The sequence below is a fragment of the Alligator mississippiensis genome, chromosome 10 (assembly GCF_030867095.1).
Source record: "Alligator mississippiensis isolate rAllMis1 chromosome 10, rAllMis1, whole genome shotgun sequence".
In the NCBI taxonomy this organism is placed as follows: Eukaryota; Metazoa; Chordata; order Crocodylia; family Alligatoridae; genus Alligator; species Alligator mississippiensis.
In genome coordinates, this window is record NC_081833.1 from 60,425,539 (window position 1) to 60,449,568 (window position 24,030).

The 24,030-nt window shown below is 42.6% G+C and overlaps 1 protein-coding gene across 1 annotated transcript in view; it reads left to right on the forward strand.

The window, feature by feature from the left end:
• The first annotated feature begins 438 nt into the window (after positions 1–438).
• The window catches only part of LRP3 (LDL receptor related protein 3), a 32,814-nt gene continuing 9,222 nt past the window's right edge, over positions 439–24,030 (forward strand). Inside the window, exons 1-3 of the mRNA XM_014595600.3 lie at positions 439–709; positions 8,442–8,489; positions 14,395–14,533. Coding sequence (XP_014451086.1) covers positions 643–709; positions 8,442–8,489; positions 14,395–14,533 — 254 coding nt within the window. The 5' untranslated portion in view covers positions 439–642. The remainder of the gene's footprint in view (positions 710–8,441; positions 8,490–14,394; positions 14,534–24,030) is intronic.

Below are 24,030 nucleotides of genomic sequence, written 5' to 3' on the forward strand. Positions count from 1 at the left end.
GGGTATTCACCAAGGGATACGAAAGCTGACACTTGGACATCCTCTATTTTTCTCTCCAGTAGAGGACATAATAAAGGTGTATCAACAGAGGAGCAGAAACCTTGCACGGTCCCTATGGGGTGCGAGCAGGGGAAGCCCCCTTGGCCCTGCTCTGCCAGCAGCCTGCATCCCCGGGGCTGGGCTGGGCTGCGGTGCCCTCGGGGCAGAGCCGTGTCCCCGGGGAGGGGCAGGCCGAGAGCTCGCGGGCGGGGGCCCAGGTGAGGCCTCCTCCTCCCCTGCAGCCGCTGCCGGCCCACCCACCCCACACCCCTCCCCTCACGGCCCGGCCCGGCCCGGCCCGCCCGCGCGCCCGCCCGCCCGCCCGGCCGCCGCAGCGGCTCTGCGAGCGCGTCACGTGGGCGGCGGCGGCGGCGCTCGGTCGGTCGGTCGGTCGGGCGCTCGCTCGGCGGTCCCACCTGCCCCGCAGCGGCGCGGGCCGGGCCGGGCCGGGCCGGCCATGGGGCTGCGGCGCGGGCGGGATGCTCCGGCGCCGCCGCCCCCGGCCCGGGCTGCAGGGGCTCCCCGGGGCGGCGCCGCGCTGCCGGCGTAGCGGGGAGCGGGGAGCGGCGCGCGGAGCCCCCGGCCCAGCGGCGCGGCCCCGCCATGGAGAAGGCGGCGGGCGCGGAGCTCCGGCAGGGCGCGCTGGTGCCGCTCACCGCCATCTGCCTGCGTGAGTGACGGGGCGGGCGGGCGGGCGGGCGCCGGGGTCCCACGCGCGCGGGGACGAGGGAGGGCTGCTGCGCTGGCCCCCGCTGCCCGAGTGATTTGTGCCCCCCCGGGACACGGGCCGGCCCTTCCCGGTGTCGGGTGCCTGCCCCTGCGTGGGCGCGACCGCTTGGCTGCCTAGCGTCCCCCTTGGTGTGGCGCGTTTCCTCCACGTATGGTGGCGTGGCCCACGGCGCGGCGGTCCCGTTCGCCGTGTCCGCTTTCGCCTTTTTTTCCAGGAGCTTCGGACCCAGAAGCGGTCGCTCGCGGGACGGAGCTGGAGTCTTGTGAAGATGATATGCGGGTTGCGGCGTAGCGTTTTGCGGCGGGTTTAGCCAGGACTATAACCTTGCGTAAGGCTTTGACGTGTGGACCCATCGTTGTCCCCTTTTTCGGCGTCTCAGGCTCCTGAGACGGTGCTTTCCCTGACAGCTACAGCGCTGTCAAAGGTCCTTACCTGAGCGCCTCCTGCTAGTGCTCTCGTCTGGTTGACAGGTCAATAGTGGCAGGATGGAAAACCCATTTTTACTTATTTTCCTGCCGTCATCTGCTCCTCTTCTTTCCATCTGCCTGGAGCAGTTGTTCTGGTCGCTGCTTCACAGGAGGTGTTAAGTTCAGGGAACGCAGATGCAGAATAAATGTTGCAGGTCTCAGGTGCTTTTTTTCCCTTTCTCAGTAACTTGAAAATGTTTCTGTGAAGGTGACTGTTTTTGCAGTTTATAAATTAGATGGTGATATTTAACAAAAGTCCACCAAAAATTTAAGAGGGACATGTTAAGGTTAAACAATGGCTACTGTGTTCACCAGGGGAAACTTTCCATAGCTCTTTGGTCTACAGCTCAGGAAGCAGGCCAATCGATAGAATGATCTGGTTCTGTTAAAATACTGTTTTGCTAAGTAATATGCAAATCCAAGTTACAGTATACTACAAGCTACTACTATAATCCAAGCTACAGTATACTATAATAATTCTGTATGCTGAACTATAGCAGTACTTAGATATATTATCAAATACATGAACTATTAGAGCCTATCAGATTTAAAAGAAAAAAAACATTCATTCTACGTTCTAAATTAACATCAGCTTTCAGGACCCCTTCATATGTAAGGGTTGTAAAAACCCCTATATTCTTCACATGAAAAATAATCAAACTATATAGCAGCTTCTTCAGTCTTTTTTGTGAAATTTTAACCTAGATTTAGAATTATTAACAATGTAGAAAAAAGTAGGAAGTCAAGCTGTTGAAACTATCTTTAATACCTGTAAGCAACTAATTCTTCTTTTCCTGGGAGGACGTCAGAGCTGTACAGGATTGTGTGTGTACCACTGTGCTGTTCAGCTTATGGGCCATGTAGAGAAGTGCAAAAGTTGTCACAGCTCTGAATGTCTTTGCTTGTTTTTGTGCCGGAGCCAGATATTTGCTATAATACATTTGATATTGCCTTTTGATGGAAATAGAGTCAAGTGGACGCAAGTTGCTGTAATATTATTCCTTAAGGCTTACAGATAGTCTTCAGATAGTTTGAGAATCCCTTTTGGATTTTGCTGTGGGTCCGGGTGAGGTGGTGGGCCCATAAGGGTGCAAAGTATTAAGCTGCTGGATTGATATTCCCGCTCTTAGCGCAGCTGGTTGCAGCGGAAGTTGAAGCACAGGTGGGGGAAGTTTTTAAATGTGTTGAATATAATGAATTCTTAAGAATGGAGCTACTCCTTCTGTTATTCACGTTTGTTTCACTCCTTCATTTTCATTTACCCATTTCTCTCTTTTTTTGTTTTCCACTCTGATGTTTTCTTGCTTCTCTGTATATTCTCTTATATTCTTTTTTACTTCACACTATTCTTTTCTCTCTATTCCCTTGCTGCAAAGTCACAAAGCTTTATGGGACATTTGGATTCTCTGTGGACTCGTTGCCACATAGCAGCCTGGTGTTTACTGCGTGCGATGGGCTGTCAGCCACAATTCCAAAGACTTGCGTTTGTACATAGTCCTCTTCTCTCTTTAAGCCAGTCAGTTGCTCTTGCAAGAAAAATCCTGGCAATGATGATAAGGATAAAGACCTGTTCACATGTGGTAGTTTTTAGATTAGTTCTCTCATCTTTAATGTGGAAGACGACGAAAAACAGAGGCTTGTATCCCTAATTCTGATTGTGCTAAAGAGTTTGAATACATGATACAAAAGGTTACAAAGATGATTATTTCAAAATACAAGGAGTTTACACAGCCACTTTCCTAACCAAAAAGAAGGGTCATCCTGATAGATATTTAGGCTTAGCCCTCTGGCTTGAATGGAAGTTGAGGATTTTCAGCACCAGGTGCTAAAGCACTCGAGTTGATTTTTTTTACAACGAATGCATTGCATATAGTCCAAGCTACTTACTGTAGACTAGGAACATTCCAGTGTACTTGACTTTTCCTTCTAGTCTCTTCTCCAGGTTTCCATCTAATTTTTAAGGAAAGGAACATCTAAGATCTAGCCAGTTTTCTAATGCATTCACAGACCTTTAAGGAGTCTGTCTTGAGGGAAGACAAGACGACCAGCAGAATTGGCTGTTTTCCTTCTAATAGTTTTGAGAACCGTCTGCCACACAACATGAGAAGATTTCCTGAGCTAGGGCCTAGCAGAAGGGCAGCTGGATTCCCTATGGTCTCTGCAATGGGACCCAGAGGAATCGGAGAAAGAGGAGGATTCTGGAAACCATAGACTGATTCATTATCTGGGGAGGGTAGAAGAAAAGCCCCCGCTACAGTTCAGTCCAAGGTCCTTTCTTCAGTTGCTGACTTAATTATAACAAAAGATTCGAATGAAAACAAAGCTGAGATCAGCCACCAAGGAGCCTTTCTAGGCGGGAAGAAAGAATTCCCTTCCCCTTAGGTTGCTTTTTTTCCCCAAGGGGAAAAGACAACCGGTGCAGGACCTTCCTCCAAAAACCAGCACTCATCTTTCCAAGAGGAGGTCAGGAGTTTTTTTTTTTAAATATATATACAGGCTGTCACATGCCCCCGAGTCAGCTGACTGCTCTCCATCATTGTACTGTGTTACCAACTACAACCCCCAGGAACACCTGGTTCCCACAGAAGATGTGCCCATGCTTAGGGCCCTCACTTCTATAGATCATCTGGCACATTAAGTAGGGACCATGGAGGAAGCTTGTGGAATGGGCTTTCGGGGGTGTAGAGATGTCCTGAACCAGTCATATATAATATAATGCACTTTAAAGGTGATAGTCTAATGATCCTTTTGGTTAGGATGGTGAATATATGTAAATAGTATATTATTTACTTACATTGAGAGGCAAATAAAATCATTTTATTTTTATAAAAAACCATATTTGATTTAATCATTCAGAAAAGAGCTTTCCCAGAGTTTCAGTTGCTATGTTTCTGTATAACCATTATGAGGGTGATTCAGGATTTCTCTATGCTAATTTACCATTCTGTCACAAAGGACTGGTTAACCGAGCTCAGTCTCTAATTCTGTCAGCTTTCTGCTGAAATTGGCATTGAGTCAATCACTGCCCACATAGTGACAAGGTATCTTCAACCTGACATTCAGTTTCTTCCTTTCTCAACCCTGCCTATTAGAGTCTCTGTGCTTTGTACAATTGCTCCTTGTGAAATTGAGAGAGCATGCTTTGGGAAGAGCAGGGAGCTGCTTTGACCTGTGGGGGACTAGGAAATTGGAGCAGAGCTGTGTGATGTGGGGGAAAGAACTGATCAGCTCTTATTAGACAGGGATATGATTGAATACATGGGAGATGGGCAGTCAGGTTGAGTGGCACAATGCAGCAGCCCATCAGGGAGCTTAATGCAGTACGGTGGTATAACCCTGAGATAGATACACACACATGCACACATAGGCATGTTGCAGAAACTTAGTGCTGTGAAACTAATAAAATAATTACACAGCCTTACATACATTACTATATATTAGTTATGTAATGAAATCAATTAAAGTACTTTGAAGATATCATTAATAGTGCTTATTAGTACAGATCTATAAGCCTATTTCTACCCACACCCAGTACACATACGCTGTGATTCAGTCTCCCTTTTCTCAACGTGGTTTTCAAAAAAATGTGTTCCTGTAGCTCTATAGAGATTGTAGAAATTCACTCCCTTTGCCCCCGGCTTCCTCCTGGCTATATCCATCAGCATATCACCAACACAGCAGTTCCAGTTTTCTGTGAATATTAATGTTGGGGCCACCTGTTATCCTCTTTTTTTACAGCCCAGTCCCTTGAGGTATTGAGCAATCTGTGCTCCTGTTGAAACTACTGAGAGTCTGCGTAGGGTTTTGGAACACCATTTCCTGCAGCCAGAAGTCCAATTCATGCCAGTCATGGTGCTGTCATTGTGGGGTGACTTAACTGCAACAGTCACAGCTATTTGATGTAGGCTGCTACACTGCTTTCGCATGGTTATAATTTTTAGTGACTGGTGACCAGAACTGGAATCAAAATGGCAACCTGAGGCAATAGCTCAGTGATACTTCTAGCTCAGTGATACTTAACCAGGTTGTCATGAGAGCATTTTAAGGATGTTGTAGGGTGCTGCACAATAGTAGCAGCAATAGTAGCGCTGTTACACATCTGTGCAAACATCTAACAAGATAAATCCAGAGATTTCAAATAGGAATTCATAGTGTCAAAAATCTTGACTGGTTGTGGCCTCTCTGAGTTCTTTGTAATAGAACAATTGCTCTTTTTTTTTGGTAGTCAAAAAAAAATGAGCGAAAGCTAAGAGCTGGCATTTTCCAAGGGTCCCTTGGGTCTGAAACAGTTGAGAACCGCTGTTCTAGCTAATCTGCCATGTTAGGTACTCATCTTTCTTTTGTGTTAGTGTTAATTACGTTGTTAGCTCTTTGGGCAAGGAACATCTTTTGCTTATATGTTTGAACTGCATCAAGCACAATGGGGCCCTGATCTCTGATTGAGGTTTCTAGGGCCTGCTGCTGTATAAATGGATATATTACTTAAGTACAGCATCCCAAATGGCTCTGTCTGGGGAGAAGGGGCCACATTTCTTCTCTTAATACTACTTTTTTGTTGTTTTTAATTGACTATTGTATGCAAGTCCAGTTATTCCAGAAAAGCTATGATTTAAATACTTGGAAAATAAACTGAAGTATGTGTGTAGTGAAGGTCCTGAAAGTTTGAATTTTTTGACCATGTTTAATTTATTTCAACTATTGTAATATAGTGTATTCTTCTTGTCACACTATCATTTAGATGGTGTACATGGTTTATAGGAAACTGTCTAAAAGGGCAGTCAGACCCAGTGAACCCATGTATTCCTGAGCAAAGTACCTCATTTATTTTCATGACAATTTGCTGTTGTATCCCTTGCTTTACTGAACTGTCATAAGAAGCAGACCTGTCAAGGACTGGTCTAAGGATCCCTCTTTCTAATACCATATTCTGAAACATTTCCTTGTGAGATGAGACCTTTTCAAATAAAGGTTGTTTGGAGAGCAGTTTGCAGCCAGGTGCCTGTGGTAGGTATCTCAAAATCCCTCATGATTAGCAGCAGTCTATTTTTTTTTTTAATTAGAAAAACAAAAAGAGCTCTGTGCAATTACTTTGGATAAGTTAACTAAGTAGGTTAGCTTTTGCTGTTTCTTTTGCCAGGGTACATTTGATGAGAAGCAAACATTGCTTTGTGCATTGAGGACAAGTTCAAAAATAATAAACTTAATTATTAGTTTCCAACATTCAAGCAGATATAACAGGGGCAGACAATTATTTCGGCTGGAGGGCCTCTTAACAAGTTTTGGTGAGCTGTCGAGGGCTGCAAGAGTAGCCCCACTCCTTAACAGGTGCCCCTCCCCTGGTCATCATCTTGGAACCAGACGTCATGCCCCACATAACCCTTGACTTTTGCCACTGGAAGTCCATCCGCTTACCCCTGGAAGTAGTCCTTTTGGCAAGGGGGTTTGGCATCTTAGAACCAGAAGAAGACCAAATTATATTCTAAAAATCAAACATTTACTACAACATACATTAATTTGATTTTTAAAAGTATTTTTGTCAGATTTATATGTGTTTGCATAGTGTACGTAGAGGTGATTGTACACCAGCTTAAAATGAAGTCTTACTTTTGTATATGGTGGGGGGGTATGGAGGGGTGTGGGGGTTATGGGTGGGTGGGTACAGGGTTTATGGGAGGCTGTGGTGGTGTGTGGGTATGGGGGAGGGTGTGCGGATGTTTGTGGGGGGTGTGGGTGGGTGGATATGGGCTTTGTGGGGGATGTGGGTGGGTATGAAGCTTGTGGGGGGCTGAGTGTGGAGTGTGGCAGGCGGACGGGGTGAGCAGTGGCAGTGGGCAGGAAGAGAGGGAAGCAGGAGGCGAAGGCCAGCAACAGCAGGGAGGGGAGGGAAGTGGCAGCAAGTGTCTGGATGGGAGTGTGGGACCCCTGCTGGTGTCCCGGGGCCAGGGCCAGCAGGGGCCCAGGTTGGGGCAGCAGGAGCATGGAGCCCCCCCTCGCACCCCCACATATGCCCTTCTCTCTCATTGTGCACGGCGCCAACCACCAGTGGCAGAAGCGGGTGGTTAAGCCTGAGGGTGCTTATGGTCCGTGGCAGGCAGAGATCCCCAGTGGGGAACAGCATGTGGCTGGTAGTGCCGGCAGTGAGAGGGGCAGAGCCGGCCCAGCTCTATAGAGTCCCTGCCAGCCTGGGCTCCATGCTTCTGCTGCCCCTACCCGGGCCCCCGCTGGCCATAGCCCCAGGGCACTGGCACAGGCCCCACGCTCACACTTGCCCACTCCCTGCCACTTCCCCCCCCACTCACCGCAGCTGGCACTGCTGCCCTTCCTCTGCCGCTTCCTTACCTTCCCTCCTGCCTGCCTGCTGCTCTGGCAGCACATGTTCCTGGCTGCGTGGCTAGGACCACAGAAAGTGGATCCCAGCTGGCTTCTGCTGTGCCGTACAGTCCCAGCCATGCAGCCGGGAACCGCGTGGTGCTGGAGCCAGCCTGGCCCGGCTGGCAAAGCCAGCTGGGAACCGCGGGAACTAGGTCAGGCTGGGCTGGCTCCAGCTGCGCCGGCAATCCTTTGTCCCCTCCCGTCTGCCTGTTTTTATCTGAGTTTCCACTCTCAGACGGAGGACGGGCAGGGGAATAGCCCCAAAGCTAGGCAGGAGTTTCTGGTTGGGGGCTGGGGTGGATGTAGCAGGGCTGGGCGTGACTTGCTGCCACCGTCGCTAGGTCCTACCATTGCTGGTTCCTCCTACTGCTGGCGCCTCATCAGCTTTTAGATAGGCAGCCACCGGCAGGTAATAATTTTCTAAATTTTAGAGGGGCCCTGTGGTCTGCATAGAATGGCCGGGTGGGCCAGATTTGTCCTGTGGGCCGTATTTTGCCCACCCCTGAGATATAACGACCAACCGTGCATAGTTGAATGTAATTGCTCTTCCTCCTTCCTAATAAACAGCCTGTAGAAAACCATTTAAACTAGATTGGCAGTTCATTTTCTTTCTAGCATACTTGACAGATACTGAATTAGCATTCTGTGTTTTATAACTCTTGGAGGATAATAGCAGATTATGTGAGGTTTTACCACAGATGTAGATAAGGTTTTGTGTAGAAAATGCTGTATTTCTTACTAGTATCACTAGAAATGTTTAGAAACAGTTAATTAAGAACTGTCCTAAAAGTAGTGGAATCTGTAATTAATACTATTTTTGTATCTTTACACAGTGAATCTCTTCCTAACTGGGAAAATAGAAAGTGCTGTTACCTCGTTAGGTAAGACATGTTTCTCTTATTTCTGCTAAGCACCGGAATGTCTTGCTCTTTTCATGGTGTTGTATATTACCCCATACAGATCACGTTCTTGCTGAAACTGGATGACCTCAAAGCTTACTAATGGATTATTAGGAAGTTTCCCAGTTTGAGATATTGAAATATTTATATGATTATGGTATTCCACCAGAACCATTGTCACTATCCCAGATATACTGGCAGGTAGCTCAGTTGGAACTGATATTTATAACTGCCCAGACAGTAGTAATATTATTACTTACTTTTATTCTTGCAACACCCTCAGGTCCTAATAAGGATAAAGGCCCATTGTAGTAGGTGGAAATAGGTCTGGACCAAAGAGCTCCCAGTTAAATTTGAATTAAAACACTGTAGTCAAGGGTGACAAACAATAGGAGGAACTGAGAAAGAAGGAGGCTAAAGAAATGACAAGATAACATGTTTGTGTGTGTTATTTCTTTAGTGCTTGGTGCCTTCAAATCAAATGGGGATTGAGAGAGGATTTATAACTGGTCAGGATAGGGGCCTGTGCCCAGGGGAAGTATATGTGAAATGTCCAGTACTAGAGCACCATTTTCAAATGTTTTGGAGCAAGTCTGACCTTTAGTCAATGTTTTGTTGGGATGATTTGCTGGCTTTTGCTAGAATTTGTCATTGCATTGTCTATGGTATGTAAAATGACACATTACTCGGTTCAGAATTGCCATTTGTCAACAGTTTAGTTTAAGGAATCTTGAACACTAAGATTGACTTTGTTTAAGAATGCGGATTTTGGTTAGGAACAGGAAGACTTAGATAGGATTTTTTTAATTTTGGTTTTTTTTCAGTTGCAAGTTTTCTCTGGAAAATTGAGATACTCCAGCTATGAAACATTTTGGGCTTGTAATGTTGGGTTATTCTGTCTTTTGGCAATGCAGTTTGGATGGAGGAAAGTAAATATAGAGGATTATTGCAGTGGTGTAAACCAGCACCCCTGGTTTTCCTGAGTTTTGCAGGGAGGGCAGAGGAGACTAGTACATCTCTAGAGTGGATGACCATGTCAAAAGAATGGCACAAACAGGCCCCTGAAGGATTTATGGGTTCACTGTTTGTGGGGATTCATATTAATGTTGTTCTCCAAAGGCAGAAACTCCATTGCGGGTGGGAGGAATGCAGCTGATATCTGCTTCCAAATATGACCCAAAAACGGGAAGCATCTTTGAAGTGCTTTCTTTTGAAACACTTTCTGAAAATCTGTATGCTCCAGCATCTTAAAGTACTCCTGCCCCCTCCCTGCTTCTGCCTCCCACTCACAAAGCAGTGTGGCCAACCCTCTCCTATGTGCTTTCCTGCTCTCAGGAACCTCCTGTCTGGAGGCCTAGAGGCGTGTAGGGATTCCTGCTCTCCATCCCATAGAATGGTAAATCTAGGTTTATTGCAATAATCCTTGATTTACCATGCCATAGGATATATTGCATAATTTGGGTAATACTATATGCAGGAAATGCAGGTTGTTTTCAGTTTTTTATGAGCTGTTTTCACTCTTGCTCTGAATTTGCTTAGATGAAATGAGGAAAAACAACTGTTGAACAGTTGTTTGAAAGTCACTGTCTTTCTGATACAGTACTACTGATAACACCTGGAGAGCTGTCCAGGGTTATGTCTTTCCATTGAGAAGCGTCTTTTTCACTTGGATGTTATGGCCGTTTGAAAATGCTTTTTCGCTTGTTTTTCTTTAGAGTCGTGGTGTTGTGCTGAAGCAAGCTTTAAAACTACAGTTCTTTATCCAGACTTTATTATAGTGTACTGAACTCTTTCTGAATACATCTTTGCTGTTTTATATGCTGTAATTGCTTATCTGTCAGCCTGATCCAAAGCCAGTTAAAGTCAATAGAAGTTCTTCTGTTGACATAAGTGCTCTTCCCAGCAGGCTGTATAAACAGTCATCAAGGGCTGCTATGGTTCCAGTCTGCCTCTTTCTGAATGGGAGACTATTCTTGCAGACCTGAGATGATATTTGTTATCACTGTGAAATTGAGGCTACACTAATTATGTCATTTTTTGTTCCACATCATAGTATGTAGATGAATAATCAGCACATGATGTGGCTTGTTCAAGTGCCAGGTTGTCCTTAGCTCCCCAGTGTCTCTCCCTGAAGTTGCGTGTCACAGAGAAAGTCCCTAGCCTCTACAAGATGTGTGAATTTAGGTTCGATGCAACTGCAAACTTAAAAACATTTGATGTGCCTGTGACTGACCTGTTTTCTGGTTTGTTTCCAACATTTAGGCTTGTTAGTATAAAAATAGATTTTAAAAATGTTGTTTATCCAATAAAGAAAGTTGAAGAATAGCTGCTCAGAAAACAGACCCTGAACAGCTCCCCACATATAAATAGGTCCCTACTATCATGGAGGAGTTAGTGTATTGTGCATAAGGAAGAAAGAGGCGGAGTCTTCTGTTGACTTATAAATACCATGGTAATGAGCAGTGATCTTGGCTTTCTCTGTTTTAAAATCCCAAATTCTCTGATAAAAAAATCCAAAATTGTGTGGTTAAAAACTTCAAAATTCTAATTTTCCTGCAATTAAAATGAACTTTCTCTCTCTCTTGGTATTAGTTGAACACAATGTTTTATTGATATATTTACAATTTTAGAGCAGTTTGGAAGCCTACCAGTGCCTCAATCATTATAATAAAATACATTTTAAATACCTATATATTTTGGCTTTTGATTTATTTTTTGTGGGGGGCTTATATCATGCCCCTTTGCTCACTAGGACCCAAGCCCAGGTGTGGCTGTCCCTACTGCTGCTTTGTGGTGCTGGGCAGCCCTGATATGCCGGTGCCTCTTACTCCCAACCTGCAGCCCCCCATCCCCTCCAGGGCCTCTCACTCCTGACCTGCATCTCCCAACCTCCTTCAGTCCTGCTAGTGCCCCTCACTGCCAACCTGCTGGCCCCCATCTCCAGGCCCTAGCCCCCCCAGTGTGTGGGGTGGGTGGTGTGTAGGGCAGGGAGATGCCCGGCCATAGGTGACGCATTGGGAGAGTCTTGGGAGGGCCTATGCCCTCCCAGATTAGTGCACCCACAGCTGGACATAGGGCTGCAGCCTGGCTAGACTGGCACCAGCCCAGTGGGTGGAACCCCGTGCAGGAGGGCAGAGCAGGGCGGCAAGACTCGCTGCTGCTGCTGCCACCAGGACACGCATGTGAGCCGCACCACCACGGAGTAACGCCGTGCTGCCAGCAGCATGAGGAGTAACAGACTAGTGGGTGGCTGTGCTACCATCAGCTCATCCTGCTGCCAGCTTCTGGTATACAGGGTTGTGGCTTTAACCTGGAGGGGAGGAAGGGTAGGGGGCAGCATGGGTGGTCTAAGGGGAGCGGCTGGGCCGTGGCGGCAGGGTAGAGCTGTGGCTTGGTGTGTGCGGCTGGTGGCAGGAGGAGGTGAGGGTAGCTTGCCACCACCCTTCCCTGCTTCATTACTCCTTGTGCTGCTGGCAGCATGGTGTTACTCCATGGTGATATAGCTGGTGTGGGGGTACCTGCGGCAGTGATGGTAGCAGCAGCAGTGGCACGTCATGCTGTCCCACTCCACCCTCTTGCATCAGGTCCTGCCTGCTGGGCCGCAGAGGCAGTCCGATGCTGGTCCTGTCATGCTGCAGCCCCATGCCCCGCTGTGGGCACACAAATCTGGGGGGCATGTGCCCCCTTATGTCCCCCCTGATGCGTCACCTATGGTGTCTGACCCCTCCCCTATGTGTGCATACATGCATGTGGCATCCCCTGCATCTAATCGGCCTCCTCCCGCTCCCCCCAGCCTCAAGCAGCCTTTGCAGACTGGAGCTCTGCCAGCTTGTAAGGGGAAACCTGTGGTTTCCCACATTTTTCTTCAACAAACGGAAAACCTGGATCCCTGAATATGATGTAACTTGCACCAGTCATTGTATTGTATAAATTATCTAAAAGGGTGAAGCTTTCTCTTTTCTCTTTTCATCTATTTCTGATCACATACTTGAGATGCAAATCAAATGTCTAGTTAACATAATTAGTTGTAGGCTCTCTTTTCGAGTGATGCTGAGGTGCAGAATTAACAAGAAGTAGTAGTTTACATTAAAAATATTACATTTCATTTTACATCAAATATACTTCATTAGCACTCTGAAGAGGAAAAGCCTGAAAAGTAGCTGTTGCTCAGGATTGCTGTAATATAACTGCTTTGGATAATGTTCCATCATAAAATTACAGAAACTCAGTATTTATAAGTATTGATGACTGGGTAAGTATTGTGATGTCAGCTAGGCAAAGGGTCACTGGCATGTCCACATATTTTTTTCAAAATGAGGCCTGAATAATCTTTGGATAATCGAGATCTGTATGTTGAAGTTTTCTGCAGCACTAGCATATGCAAAATCAACAGCAGGCATGAATGAAAATAATTAGTACGTGGACAATAGGAAAGTTTGTTTTACTGTTGGTAAAAGGTTCGGCACAAAGTGGCATGCGGAGGTGTCTTCCATCTGCACTGTTTCTTTCTTCAGTGTCCTGAGGGCCCTAATATTGTGAAGTTTTAGTTTGCAGCAGTAAAGAGATATTCTTTATTATGTGAAGTCCTATAAAGCCGTTTTAGCTCTGGGTCCCCTTATGCTGCAGTGATGCAATTAAGCAGCAAGGAGCACATATGAAGAAGAATACGTATAAAAGTCCAAGTACAGTCTGGAACATTATGTATAATGAGAGAACTGGGGAGTTATGCTGGGAAAATGTTTTGGATCTTATTTTTATTAAAGTTGCTCCCATTGTCTCAGTATTCTGGCAGTGATCAATCACAGAGGGATTTGGGGCATCTTTAATTTTAGAAATATAAGCGGTGGAGATTTTCTTGTTACAACATCAATTTTTGTATTTATCTTGTAAAACTAATTAAAATAATGATACTAGAGCTGTCTGTATATCTTTTTGTATTCTGTAAATTATTGTTGCCATTGAATCGCCAGAAGTTTTGCACATATAATACAACTGAAAGCTTTTTTACAGGGTGACAGTACTGTTTTTATGTTTTATACCTGAGGTAAGCTAGCCTTGTAAATCTTCTTGTAACCCTTGGCCCGCATTTAACATACAGTAAAGAGTGCTTCCTCTGAACTAACCTGTATAGTATGAATTTAATAATAACAACTTTGTGGTGTTCAATTTTCTACAAAGATCTGTTAGTCCATGATTTATAGCACAGTATATATTGAATCTATGGGTGCATGAAGAAATCCACGTTTTGGGGAATCTGTTTTTCTCCTGTTATCACTGCTTAAATTATGAGAAATTTGGCTTCTGTCAAAATGTCAAATATTTTTCTGTGATCTGCAGACCATAAAATGTTTGCTTGTTAAAAAACTCCACTCATTTTAACAATAGAAAACAGAGATACATTTGAACCAGCGTCTCAGGTTTGAACACTAGCAGACTTCGCTCACAATCAGGATCTGCTTTTGTATCTTTTACCACTTCCCTTGATCTGAAATAAAGAACTCTTGATGCTTGTGCTTTGCTTTGGAAAATTAAGTTTTCTGCTATTAAAAATAAGATTTTTAGATATTTTATGTTGAATATGGTCTCCAATTGCTCTGTGGCATGCCAATCTTTGGGAAGTTGGTAAGTCAGTAAGAACATTTTTGCATCATATATTGGCAGATTCAATGTAATTCAATTGACTTGTGAAAGATTATTGATTTTTTTTTGTGATAAAGCAAAAATCTAGGTGTCTCAGTAAAGGTCAAGGGAAGCAAGAGTAATAAAGGAATGAAACTGTTGATTCTAACTTATCTGCAAACATTTGAAACTGATAAAAGCTATTGTAGTTAATGTATAGTGATAGTTAGCCTAAACATTTGACACGTTTTCTTTTTCTTGTTAACAGCTGCTTGCAGTGGAAAATTGGAACAGCACACAGAGAGACGCGGAGTCATCTATAGTCCTTCCTGGCCACTAAACTATCCTCCAGCTGTAAACTGCAGCTGGTATATCCAAGGAGATCGTGGAGACATAATAACAATTAGGTATGATTTGTGATGTTCTACTCAGATAGTTCTGTTGAAATGAAATGTAAGGCTTATGAGCTATGCCAGCATCAAGTTGTGTCTGAAACAGCTGTTAAAATATAGAACTGCTGTACTAAGAAAGTTGTCTGATGCTTGGTGAAGCATAATGACAGGTAATTGGCATCTCAGTTTCAAAGATATCCTCCATACTCGCTCAGATATATCTGTCCCACATTACTGTGATATCTGAGCACCTCATAATTTTTTCAGATATTTATTATCATGGTGTTCCATGGATGTATTATCCCTACTTGATAGATTGAGAACTGAAACACTGAAATACTGGTCTGATCACATTGGTTAAGTAATCATCTTTCTATTTTCACTAAATTTATGTAGAAACAGGCAGAAGAGATGAAATTTGGATTAGGCTAGGGCTTGGGTTTAGGGATGAGCAAGGCTATGGACGTGAGTTTGAAGACAGCAAAATGTTGACCGTTCTTTGCAAGCTAATCTGCTTGTAATGGTAGAAATGGCTGTTTTTGCAGTATACTGGTATAATCCATTTTAGGCAAAGAAAACAGGATGTCTTTTGTATCCTATTTTATTCATAGGGCCTGTTAATAACCTATTGGGGATGGGCAGACTACAGTTTACATTGTTAGCAATATTAATTATTTTTTTGGTTATTTATTTTGGGACACTGGCTACTTCACCAAGTGATAAATATGACTTACAGAACACCAAAATTTCAAACAGTTTCCTTAAGGCACCCTAAATAATTTTCTTGTATTTTGTTTATATCCAGTCCCCTCTTTGTGTGTACAAAAGCTGGCTAATTAATGCAAGAAGTGACACAGATGCAGGCATTCTTTTAAATTTTGTAGGTACATCCTAGAGGCCCATTTTAAAATTGGCTCAGAGGGTGCTTAAGATTTTTGCAACAAAACAACCTGTCAGTTTTCTGTAGCATATTAGTCGAATATATTATTGTGTACAAATTCTGCCTATTAAATATTTAGCAAAAACAATATATCCTGTTTTATATAATATTTTGGAAAATAACCAATTATTGTTAAACAAAAAGTTAATATTTATGGTAGAGTTTCGGCTCTTTCTGGAAAAGCACGGTTCAGAATAGAAGAGTATAAATGAAATATAAATATAATATTGTATGAAATGGATACTTTGGATTACAGTATTGACATACTGTGAGAGTGCTTAATTTTCTGTGCTAATCACAGTATCCTCTTCAGACCAAGAATTGTTTATTTAAAAAAAACCCAAGAAGCCGTTTTTGTTTTTAATACTGTTGTGTTTGACACCATCTGCTCAGTCTTAGCTCAGCTGCTTAAAAGGACTGCAAACCTCTTCAACTGCAGATGCTGTGCAATTAAAAACAAATCTGCCACAGATGGAATAATAGGAGGGCTCCTTCTTCCATTGTTCAAAATAGGAACTAATTGTCAAAAGCAAGGAAAGCAGATACTTGCCAATATTTGAGCTCCATAAATAGGTGCACACTTTTAAACTTCATTAAAATCCATTGACATAGGGAGTGTACTTCTAAATGGAAACTGCTGGAAAGTATGGGGAAAAGCATAAATGAAATACAGGACCTTGCTTTTGCTGGTGCAGTCCACCTGGGCAGCATATGTTTATTTTATTACTACTACTACTATTCGTAGTAGTAGCATTAGTATTATTAATAATAACAGTAATAATGTTATTTGCATTCTGGAATCACCTCAAAGCTCCCAATATGCCTCGTCCTCTTGTACAAACACAGATGTGACCAGTAATGAAGAAGAATGGCAAAATACTATAATAGTTGTCAGAGACCAGTGACATGCACAGATACGTAACTTTTAATCTTAAAATTTTATCTACAAAGATATTTAGCTGTAAAGAGTGGAAAGCCTGGGTTAAATTCTGTCCGTTACAGCCAGTAGTAGGTGTGTAGATGTGTCTAGCTGAGTCGTGGCAGCTGACTGTTTATATAGTTGCATTTCTAACTTAGTGATGCACACCAATCAGACTTGGCACTTTATTAGCATTGATATGTATGACACCACCATAAGGCTATGTTAATTGCTATATTATTCAAATGAGGAGACTATCTAGCATGGCAATAGCAAAGTCAGAAGCGCAACCCAGGTTTGCAGATTTCCCCCCACCCTGCTCTGCTTAACCATTGAAAGTAGGTTATTGAACTCTGTAAATGAAGTGACACACAGTTACTCGACTAGCTGAGACTTGAATTTTAGAAAGAAAAAATCCCGTGCACTGTATTATGCTATCTCTGTGTCCTTTGATCTTCAGTTCTCACTGTCAGTAAGACAGCCACATTACATAAGTAGTGTATTTGGGATACACCAGAGTCACAAAGGGATAAAATTACAATTGTAAGTAGTTATGGTATAAAAAAATATTGCATTCTGTGCCAGTTTCTTATAAGCCTACTATTCAGCAGCTTTCAGTAGAACAATGCTCTGTTCTACATGTGGATAAAAGATATGGTCTCTCAAGGGCATCTGCTTTGGACACTTTGTTGTAATATCTATCTTCCATATATTTGTATCGATTTTCCTCAGCTGCTTACCTTTTCATAGATTTCCCTTCCACAGTTTCCTTAGTTTTTAAACAGTCGCCAGGGACAAGTTCCACAAAGTCAGAAGATAAACATTTTTGTGTAGGCTTTGCCATTAAACAGTTACATTTTTTTAAATACTCACTTTTAAACAAGTGGCCCATAGAGGGAATGCAATCAAGTTCTAGGGGAAAAAAAAGTTTAACTACTGACTGTATAGGGATTTTCTACCATAGTGGTGTCACTGCAAATTCAGACAGCCAGGAGCCATTGTGTTAAGTAAATCAATTATTTTTCCAGCATTTGTTTTTTTTGTCTGCGACTAACCACCTGCAATCAAAACCTTCCTTTTTTAAAACTAAAGATGTATAAATTCAAGTAAGGACAAATTTATCATAAACATGGTGACTGTCTAAGTCAAACTTAAACAATTTATTTTCTGTGCCCTTTTCCATGATAGCATTTTTAAAAATCTTGTACATTTACCTCTAGGAATTGTTATATATAGTAACTGATTCTGAAACAGGTTTTAAAAGTTTTCCTTAAGTGCATCCACTCATGTCTGAAATGAGGATCAAGCCCTTCTTGTTTTAACAGTTGCTGTTATTTAATTGCTGTAATTACCCATGACATGATAAGAAAGAAGTGTATTTGATTCAGTTAATCTGTAAGGTGCGTATCTACCTTGCCTTCTGCCTGATTGTACTGGAGTTACATACAAAACTAAGAGTAAAACGTCATTCAAATTCAGGTGAGTGGTGTGGAACTGACCTGTTTATTGCTTCATTAACTGTTCTCCCTGACCATTGCCTATTAGTCGGATGGGTACATTTTTATCTAGTGTCTCTTCAGCAATCCATGTCATTGGTCTCGTGAAAGTTCCTTAACTGTTCTGCCTTGCAATTCTCATTCACACCATCTTGGTGCTGAAAGCTGTTGCTACAATGGGCCCTGTTCCTGCAGACCTTACAGATGTGAATGGTCCTGTGAAGACCAACAAGACTGTTTCATGTCACCTTTGTAGAACAGTTAAGTAATATCCCCTCTTTGCAGAGAGGAAATCTACAAGAGTTGAAAAGCTTGACTTTGAATGCCTTACAATGCTATTGGAGTTACAGGTGCTCAGCCTTCAAAAGGTAGGCCTGGGTGTCTTCCTTGAGATGATGCAGGAAGCCGTTGGTTACAAGGTAGGAGTAGACCAGAATTTCCTGATTTCCAGGCCTTTGCTCTTCAGTAGTTTAAACAGAATTTTTTTAATGAGCCAATTAAGGCATCAACTGTGTTCACAATCTGCCCTTGCTGGGAGAGATTGGCAAACAGGAGTGATTTCTCTCGCTTAATTGGCCTATCTTATGTTGAGCCAATGCTTTACTGAGCCACCCATAATATTTATTCTACGTTATTTTTTTCTTAAATGAGTTTGCAGATGAAGTTAGGTATTTAACTTTGTTCCTCTTTGTGATACATCTTTGTTACATCTGTTAGGCCTTTTTGTTACCATTCCTTTTTCATTTTCCTGCTCATTCCTAGATTTGCTTTACTTTTCCAATTTTAAGTGTGTATTTTTCTAATGCTTTCATCACATAATTGTTCACATCTAAATTACTTCTGGTTTACTCCCTAAGATATGGAGGACTCAATTTATAAGCAGTGAATCCTGGTTTTCTCTGATTTAAAAAAAAATCCCGTTTTCAGTTAAAAAAAGCAACCCTAAATCCACATTTTTCTGTGATTCCAATGAAACACCACTAATATACTAATGGAACACCACTAATATATTAGTGGTGTTTCATTTTAATAACGGAAAAATGTGGATCTGGGGTTAGTTTTATTTAACTGAAAATTGGGGATTTTTTTTAAATAAGAGAAAACCAGGATCCCTGCTTATAAGGAATGTTATTTATAAGTAAATTTCTATTGCATGTTTCTCATTTAAGTCCAAATGGTAGTAGTGCTCAGAAAAGCAGTGAAAATGGATATTGATGTTAAGCTGTTTTAATGCAGTCCTTGCTAGCAACCTGTGAAGATTAGAAAGTTAATAAGAAAATGTCATTGTAGGTCACTGCTGCTTCTTCAGAGCAAGTCTTATAAGCAGTATATGTAATAGAGATAATCTTATAATTTACAGTAAGCTTCCTGGTCCCTGTTGTTTATGAGAAGTAGGCTTTTAGCACTTGATGAAAAGAAATATGAGAAAATGTACCTGTTTCCTACAAAATGCTATGGAAGAAGAATTGCTGCTGCATTTTCCATCAACTTTCATTAGGATTATTTTTGTCCTCAAAAATGGAATGTTCCCAGGATCTAGTGGGCAAGTTGGGGTTTGGGGTTGTTGTTTTTTTTTGCTTCGTTTTGTTTTGTTTTTAAATAACTGATCCTTGTAGTTATTACAGAATGAGCAGCATTGTAGGGAGGTTACTCACTGAAGTTGGTATTTCTTGATAAAATTTTTTTGTGTCTCCAAAGAAACTCAGCTGTATTGTGTCAGATCATGCAATGTTCTGTTCTGTCTGTCATCTCTGTCCAGCCCTCTTGTTTCCTTTGGGTTTTCAATATATCAGTCTGAGGCCCAGAGCATTTTAACAAGATACTCTGTATTTCAAAGAGAGTTAACTTTTCATTTTTTTTAATTAACCAGAAGAAATAATAAGTGAATTTTGGTCCCCAAAGAAGCCTATAAACTCCCTCAGGAACTATAACTTCAGGTTCTATTGTATGCATAAAATCCTTCTCCACTCTTCCGTTTGACACCATTCATCTACTACACTGATCCTGGTGATAGAAGGATTTGCATTCCTGTCTCAGAGTTCAATTGAAAAAGTGTTTCTGGAGTAATAAATATCCTCATCTTATGTTTCGTGGGTGGCAGGATTTTTTTAGAGTATGGTGGCAGTAGCACTAGATCAAATTACCAGTGCTGAAAGAAATGAAATAGTGGAAGTCTAAAAAATGATATGCAGTACTTAGATAAAATAAATCAGTGACTCATTTATAGGTCAATTAATGTGTTAGAAACTTCCCAAATATTCTTTCCTTCATGATACATTTTCTAAGAACTAAAGCTAACATTTTTTTAGATAATAAACCTACTGTGACCTGTCCATTGTGTTTTAGTATTTAAAAAGTGATTGCCATTGTTATCAAGTTACTTGAAACTTTGTTCACACGTTACTTGGGATTTGTTTTAAATCCACTATTGAATTGGATGGGGTAAAACTCCCTTCCATCCCCTCATGCAAACAATATAAACTGACAAGACACTTGAAGAATTGTTTTAGTGTGCAAGTTCCCCAACCTAAGTAATATTTTTGAGGAATGGTCACATTTTCCAATTTGCAAGAAATTCTTCATGAGCAAAATTCTTTTACTTTTCCCTTCTCTCTATGCTCACAGAAGGTGGATTTCTACAATTGTGGCTGGACCTGTTTATTCAAGTCATGTAAACTAAAAGTAAAGCCTCCATGTTTCATTGAAATGAAACAAACTATGCTTCTTCTACAACATTCGTTTTCCAAACTGACAACCACTAGACACTGATATTCGGGATTTGAATGTTGAACATGTGTATTGTTGAAGGGGAGAATTAATTTTTTAATGTTTTGCATCTGACTTCCATGTGCTGAGATGGCCATTTCAAAGCAAAATACATCCTCTATGACCTTGAATAGCAATATCATATTCACATTATTAATAGGCCCTCTAGAAAGAACAGTTATTCACCAATATATTCTGTTTCTGTACTTGCAATTGGGACTGTTACTGTTATGTGATTTTTTTTTTTTTTTTTAATTAAACCTGATAAACCATAACAGTTACTTTGGCTGAGAAGATGTGGGCTGCAAAACTGTGTTGGAGTGCTGGAAATTAGAAAGGAAAGCCAGGAGGGACAAATTATTGGGATTCTCAAGATTTATTAACCACACAGACAAAACCAGTTAAGTCCATCTCTTTCAGCCAATGCAGGCTTGTTCCTTTCAATATGTTTTCTTTTGAGTGTTTTCCAACTCTGACTTCAATCATTTTGTTTGATAGACTATTGTTACAGATCTGATTGTAAACCTGATGTTCCAGGTGTTTATCCAAAATTTTCTCTCTTCTGTTTCAGACTATTGCTTGTCATTATATAGTATTTATATCAGTCTAATTTGTTTTTCATCCTCTGGTATTTGCATGACACCTTTTATCATCACTAAGATGCCTTTGGGAGGTTATTCAGGTTAGAAATGTACCTTTTCTTGGACTAGCCTATCAATCATAGAAAAGTAGTTTCTACCCCAGCTGAGACAGGATAACCCCTATCCAAACAACCATGTACAAATGCATTGTCTAACCTCTTTGCAAAACATGCTCAATCTTAATATAACCACAAGACATAATCCCCTAATCTGCCACAGGTAAAGTAGGGGGACCACAGCAGCCAATGTTGTGAAAGGTTAAAATGTGCTTGTGAGATCCAAGGAAGAGGACCATGTTCTCTGCTACAGAGGAAGGCAAAAACCCCCACAGTCTCTACCAGGCTGAGCCTGGTGTAAAATTCCTCCCTGATCCCAAATATGGTGATCAGTCTTGCCCTGTGGGATCAGGCCAATGCTCAGGATCTCAATATCGCGCTGTTAGACAGGAGAATGTGGTGTACAATTGCACAGGTACAAACACACAAATCAATTAGGTGCATACGCGCACACACATACTACCAACTCAGGTACATACACATCCAAGATTCCCAGCCTAGACACATGCATGCCTATCACCAATTCAAGCACATGCACACTACACACACCAAAAATTAGAAAAAATCAGTTGTCAATACTCACACAACTCAGTACACATACATGGATCACTAATTCATATATGTCATTTTGTGCATGATATATATGTATGTATATTCACTAATTCACACACATACCACCCACCTACACATACACACAGGTGAGGTCCTAACTTGGATGGTATGGTGTGTATATGTGTGTGCTTGGGGTACTTGGGATATGTGGGGGGAAGGTTAAGGTGAGAGAGAGAAAGTGTAGGGAGTGAAAGTTGCCAGGACTGGGATTAGAGCGGGTAGATGAGAAGAGAAGCTGGGCTGAGGAACTGAGGCTTGTGTTTATTTAAGGTCACGTGGCCCCAGGGTTACCCAAGGTCACTGGTGCTGGGGTGGAAGCAAGGGAAAAAGCCTGGTGGCGAGGAGGAGACAACCAGGAAAGAGCGAGGCAGAAGGCTGGGAGATTGTGGCTGGAAACTGAAGCAGAAAGCTGGGAGATCAGGGGGCAGATAAGTGGTGGCAAGGAGGAAACGGTCAGGAAAACAGCCAAAAGCTCAACTCAGGGATTCAAAATAACAGGTTTAGTAAACAGACAACACACTACACAGCCCCATGGAGTTATTGGTTCCTGTACATGCGCATGCATGCACGCACTCACATTGGTAGTAGGAGAAAGAGACTCAGTGGAAGGGTTGGAGTCCAGGTAGGGAAGAGAAACAGGGTTCAAGTCCTTTGCTTGGGGAAGGAAGGTGGGTGATAGTTACCTATCCTGGGCTGTGAGTTGATCCTCGATGGCCAGTCAGGATCTTCTCCAGCAAGGTGTTTTCCAGAGTGGGGTTGCCAGCAGGGCCTCTGGTTGAATAGGTAGTGTAGCATGGTGCTGGTCCAGATGGAGAGGGCGTCCTACTGGGTCTATCTTCACTGCCCCCTTTTATAGGGACACACCTTCTATGACCCTAGTGGCAGGGGGCATGCCCAGGCAAAGGTCAGCCCCTGGTGTACTGAACATGTGCATTGCAGGTGAGGACATGCAGTTTCAGGTGTCTGTAATGGTGAGTTGGCTGGTTTCTGCATCAGTCTTTGTCTTCCAAATCTTGAGCCAGGGAGGGTCAATGCAGGGTGATGGTTGAGTCCTCGAGTTGATGGTTCGGTCATTCAGAGGGAGCTATTTTTAGACCTACTGTCATAGTCTTTCAACCACCCTCATTCATTCCCATTCATTCAGGAACCAGTTTACATCGGAGGGGGTAGGTCTGAGTCATAGGTTACAACATACTTACACAACAGGGCATGGGGACAAGATGGGAACAAGATGGGAACCTGACACGCAAAATGGATTCTTGACATCACTCATGCCAAACCACACTGCAGGCCTAAATCATACAATGTTAATATGAAACAACAAAAATCAGTGCACAAATGATAGGAATACAATATAATACAATATAAAACAGTAAAAATCAATACATACATAACAGAACACTATTTATAATATATAAAGAGGGGCTTATTACAATGTGGGAGTATAAGAACTTAGCTTACCTAGTATTACTTGTAATCACTTATAAGGGATAGAGAGGGCAGAGAGAAAGTCAGAAATGGTTAGGGGAAGGGAAGAGAGTGTATTTTTTAAATAAACCTAAGAAAAAGGACAACTGGGGGGTTTACTGCAAGTCTGATCCTGAGCAAAGAGGCAAGATCCTCTAGCCAGAAACTTTCAGTTTTAAGTCTCAGCATGAGTGTTGGCACACCACAGTCAACATTCCCAGCCATGGCTGCAGCCAACACCCAGTGTTTCTGAGGAAGGCTTAAAAAAACCCCAAGCCCCCCTGATTATATGTAGCAGTAGGAGGGGGAAAAAATCCTTCCTGGACCCAGGTGGCAACTAGGGCTAAGTACAAACTTTCAAAAAGCCCCTGGTGGAAGTGCTCTAACTTATTGCGGTTTACTCAAAGTGCTATAAGTTAGTGGGAGCCAACCATGCAGACTTTGCTGTTCAATGCTGGGGGCTTGCAGCCTGCCCACACTGGCTGCTGGGGCTGTTCCCACACATCTCCCAGGAAGATGCCAGAGCAGCCCCTCTTCCTAGCCCTGCCCCACTCCCCCCATCAGCTGGTGACTCTCAGCAGTGGCTGGGGGGGAAGAGGGGGAGAATGGTGCCCC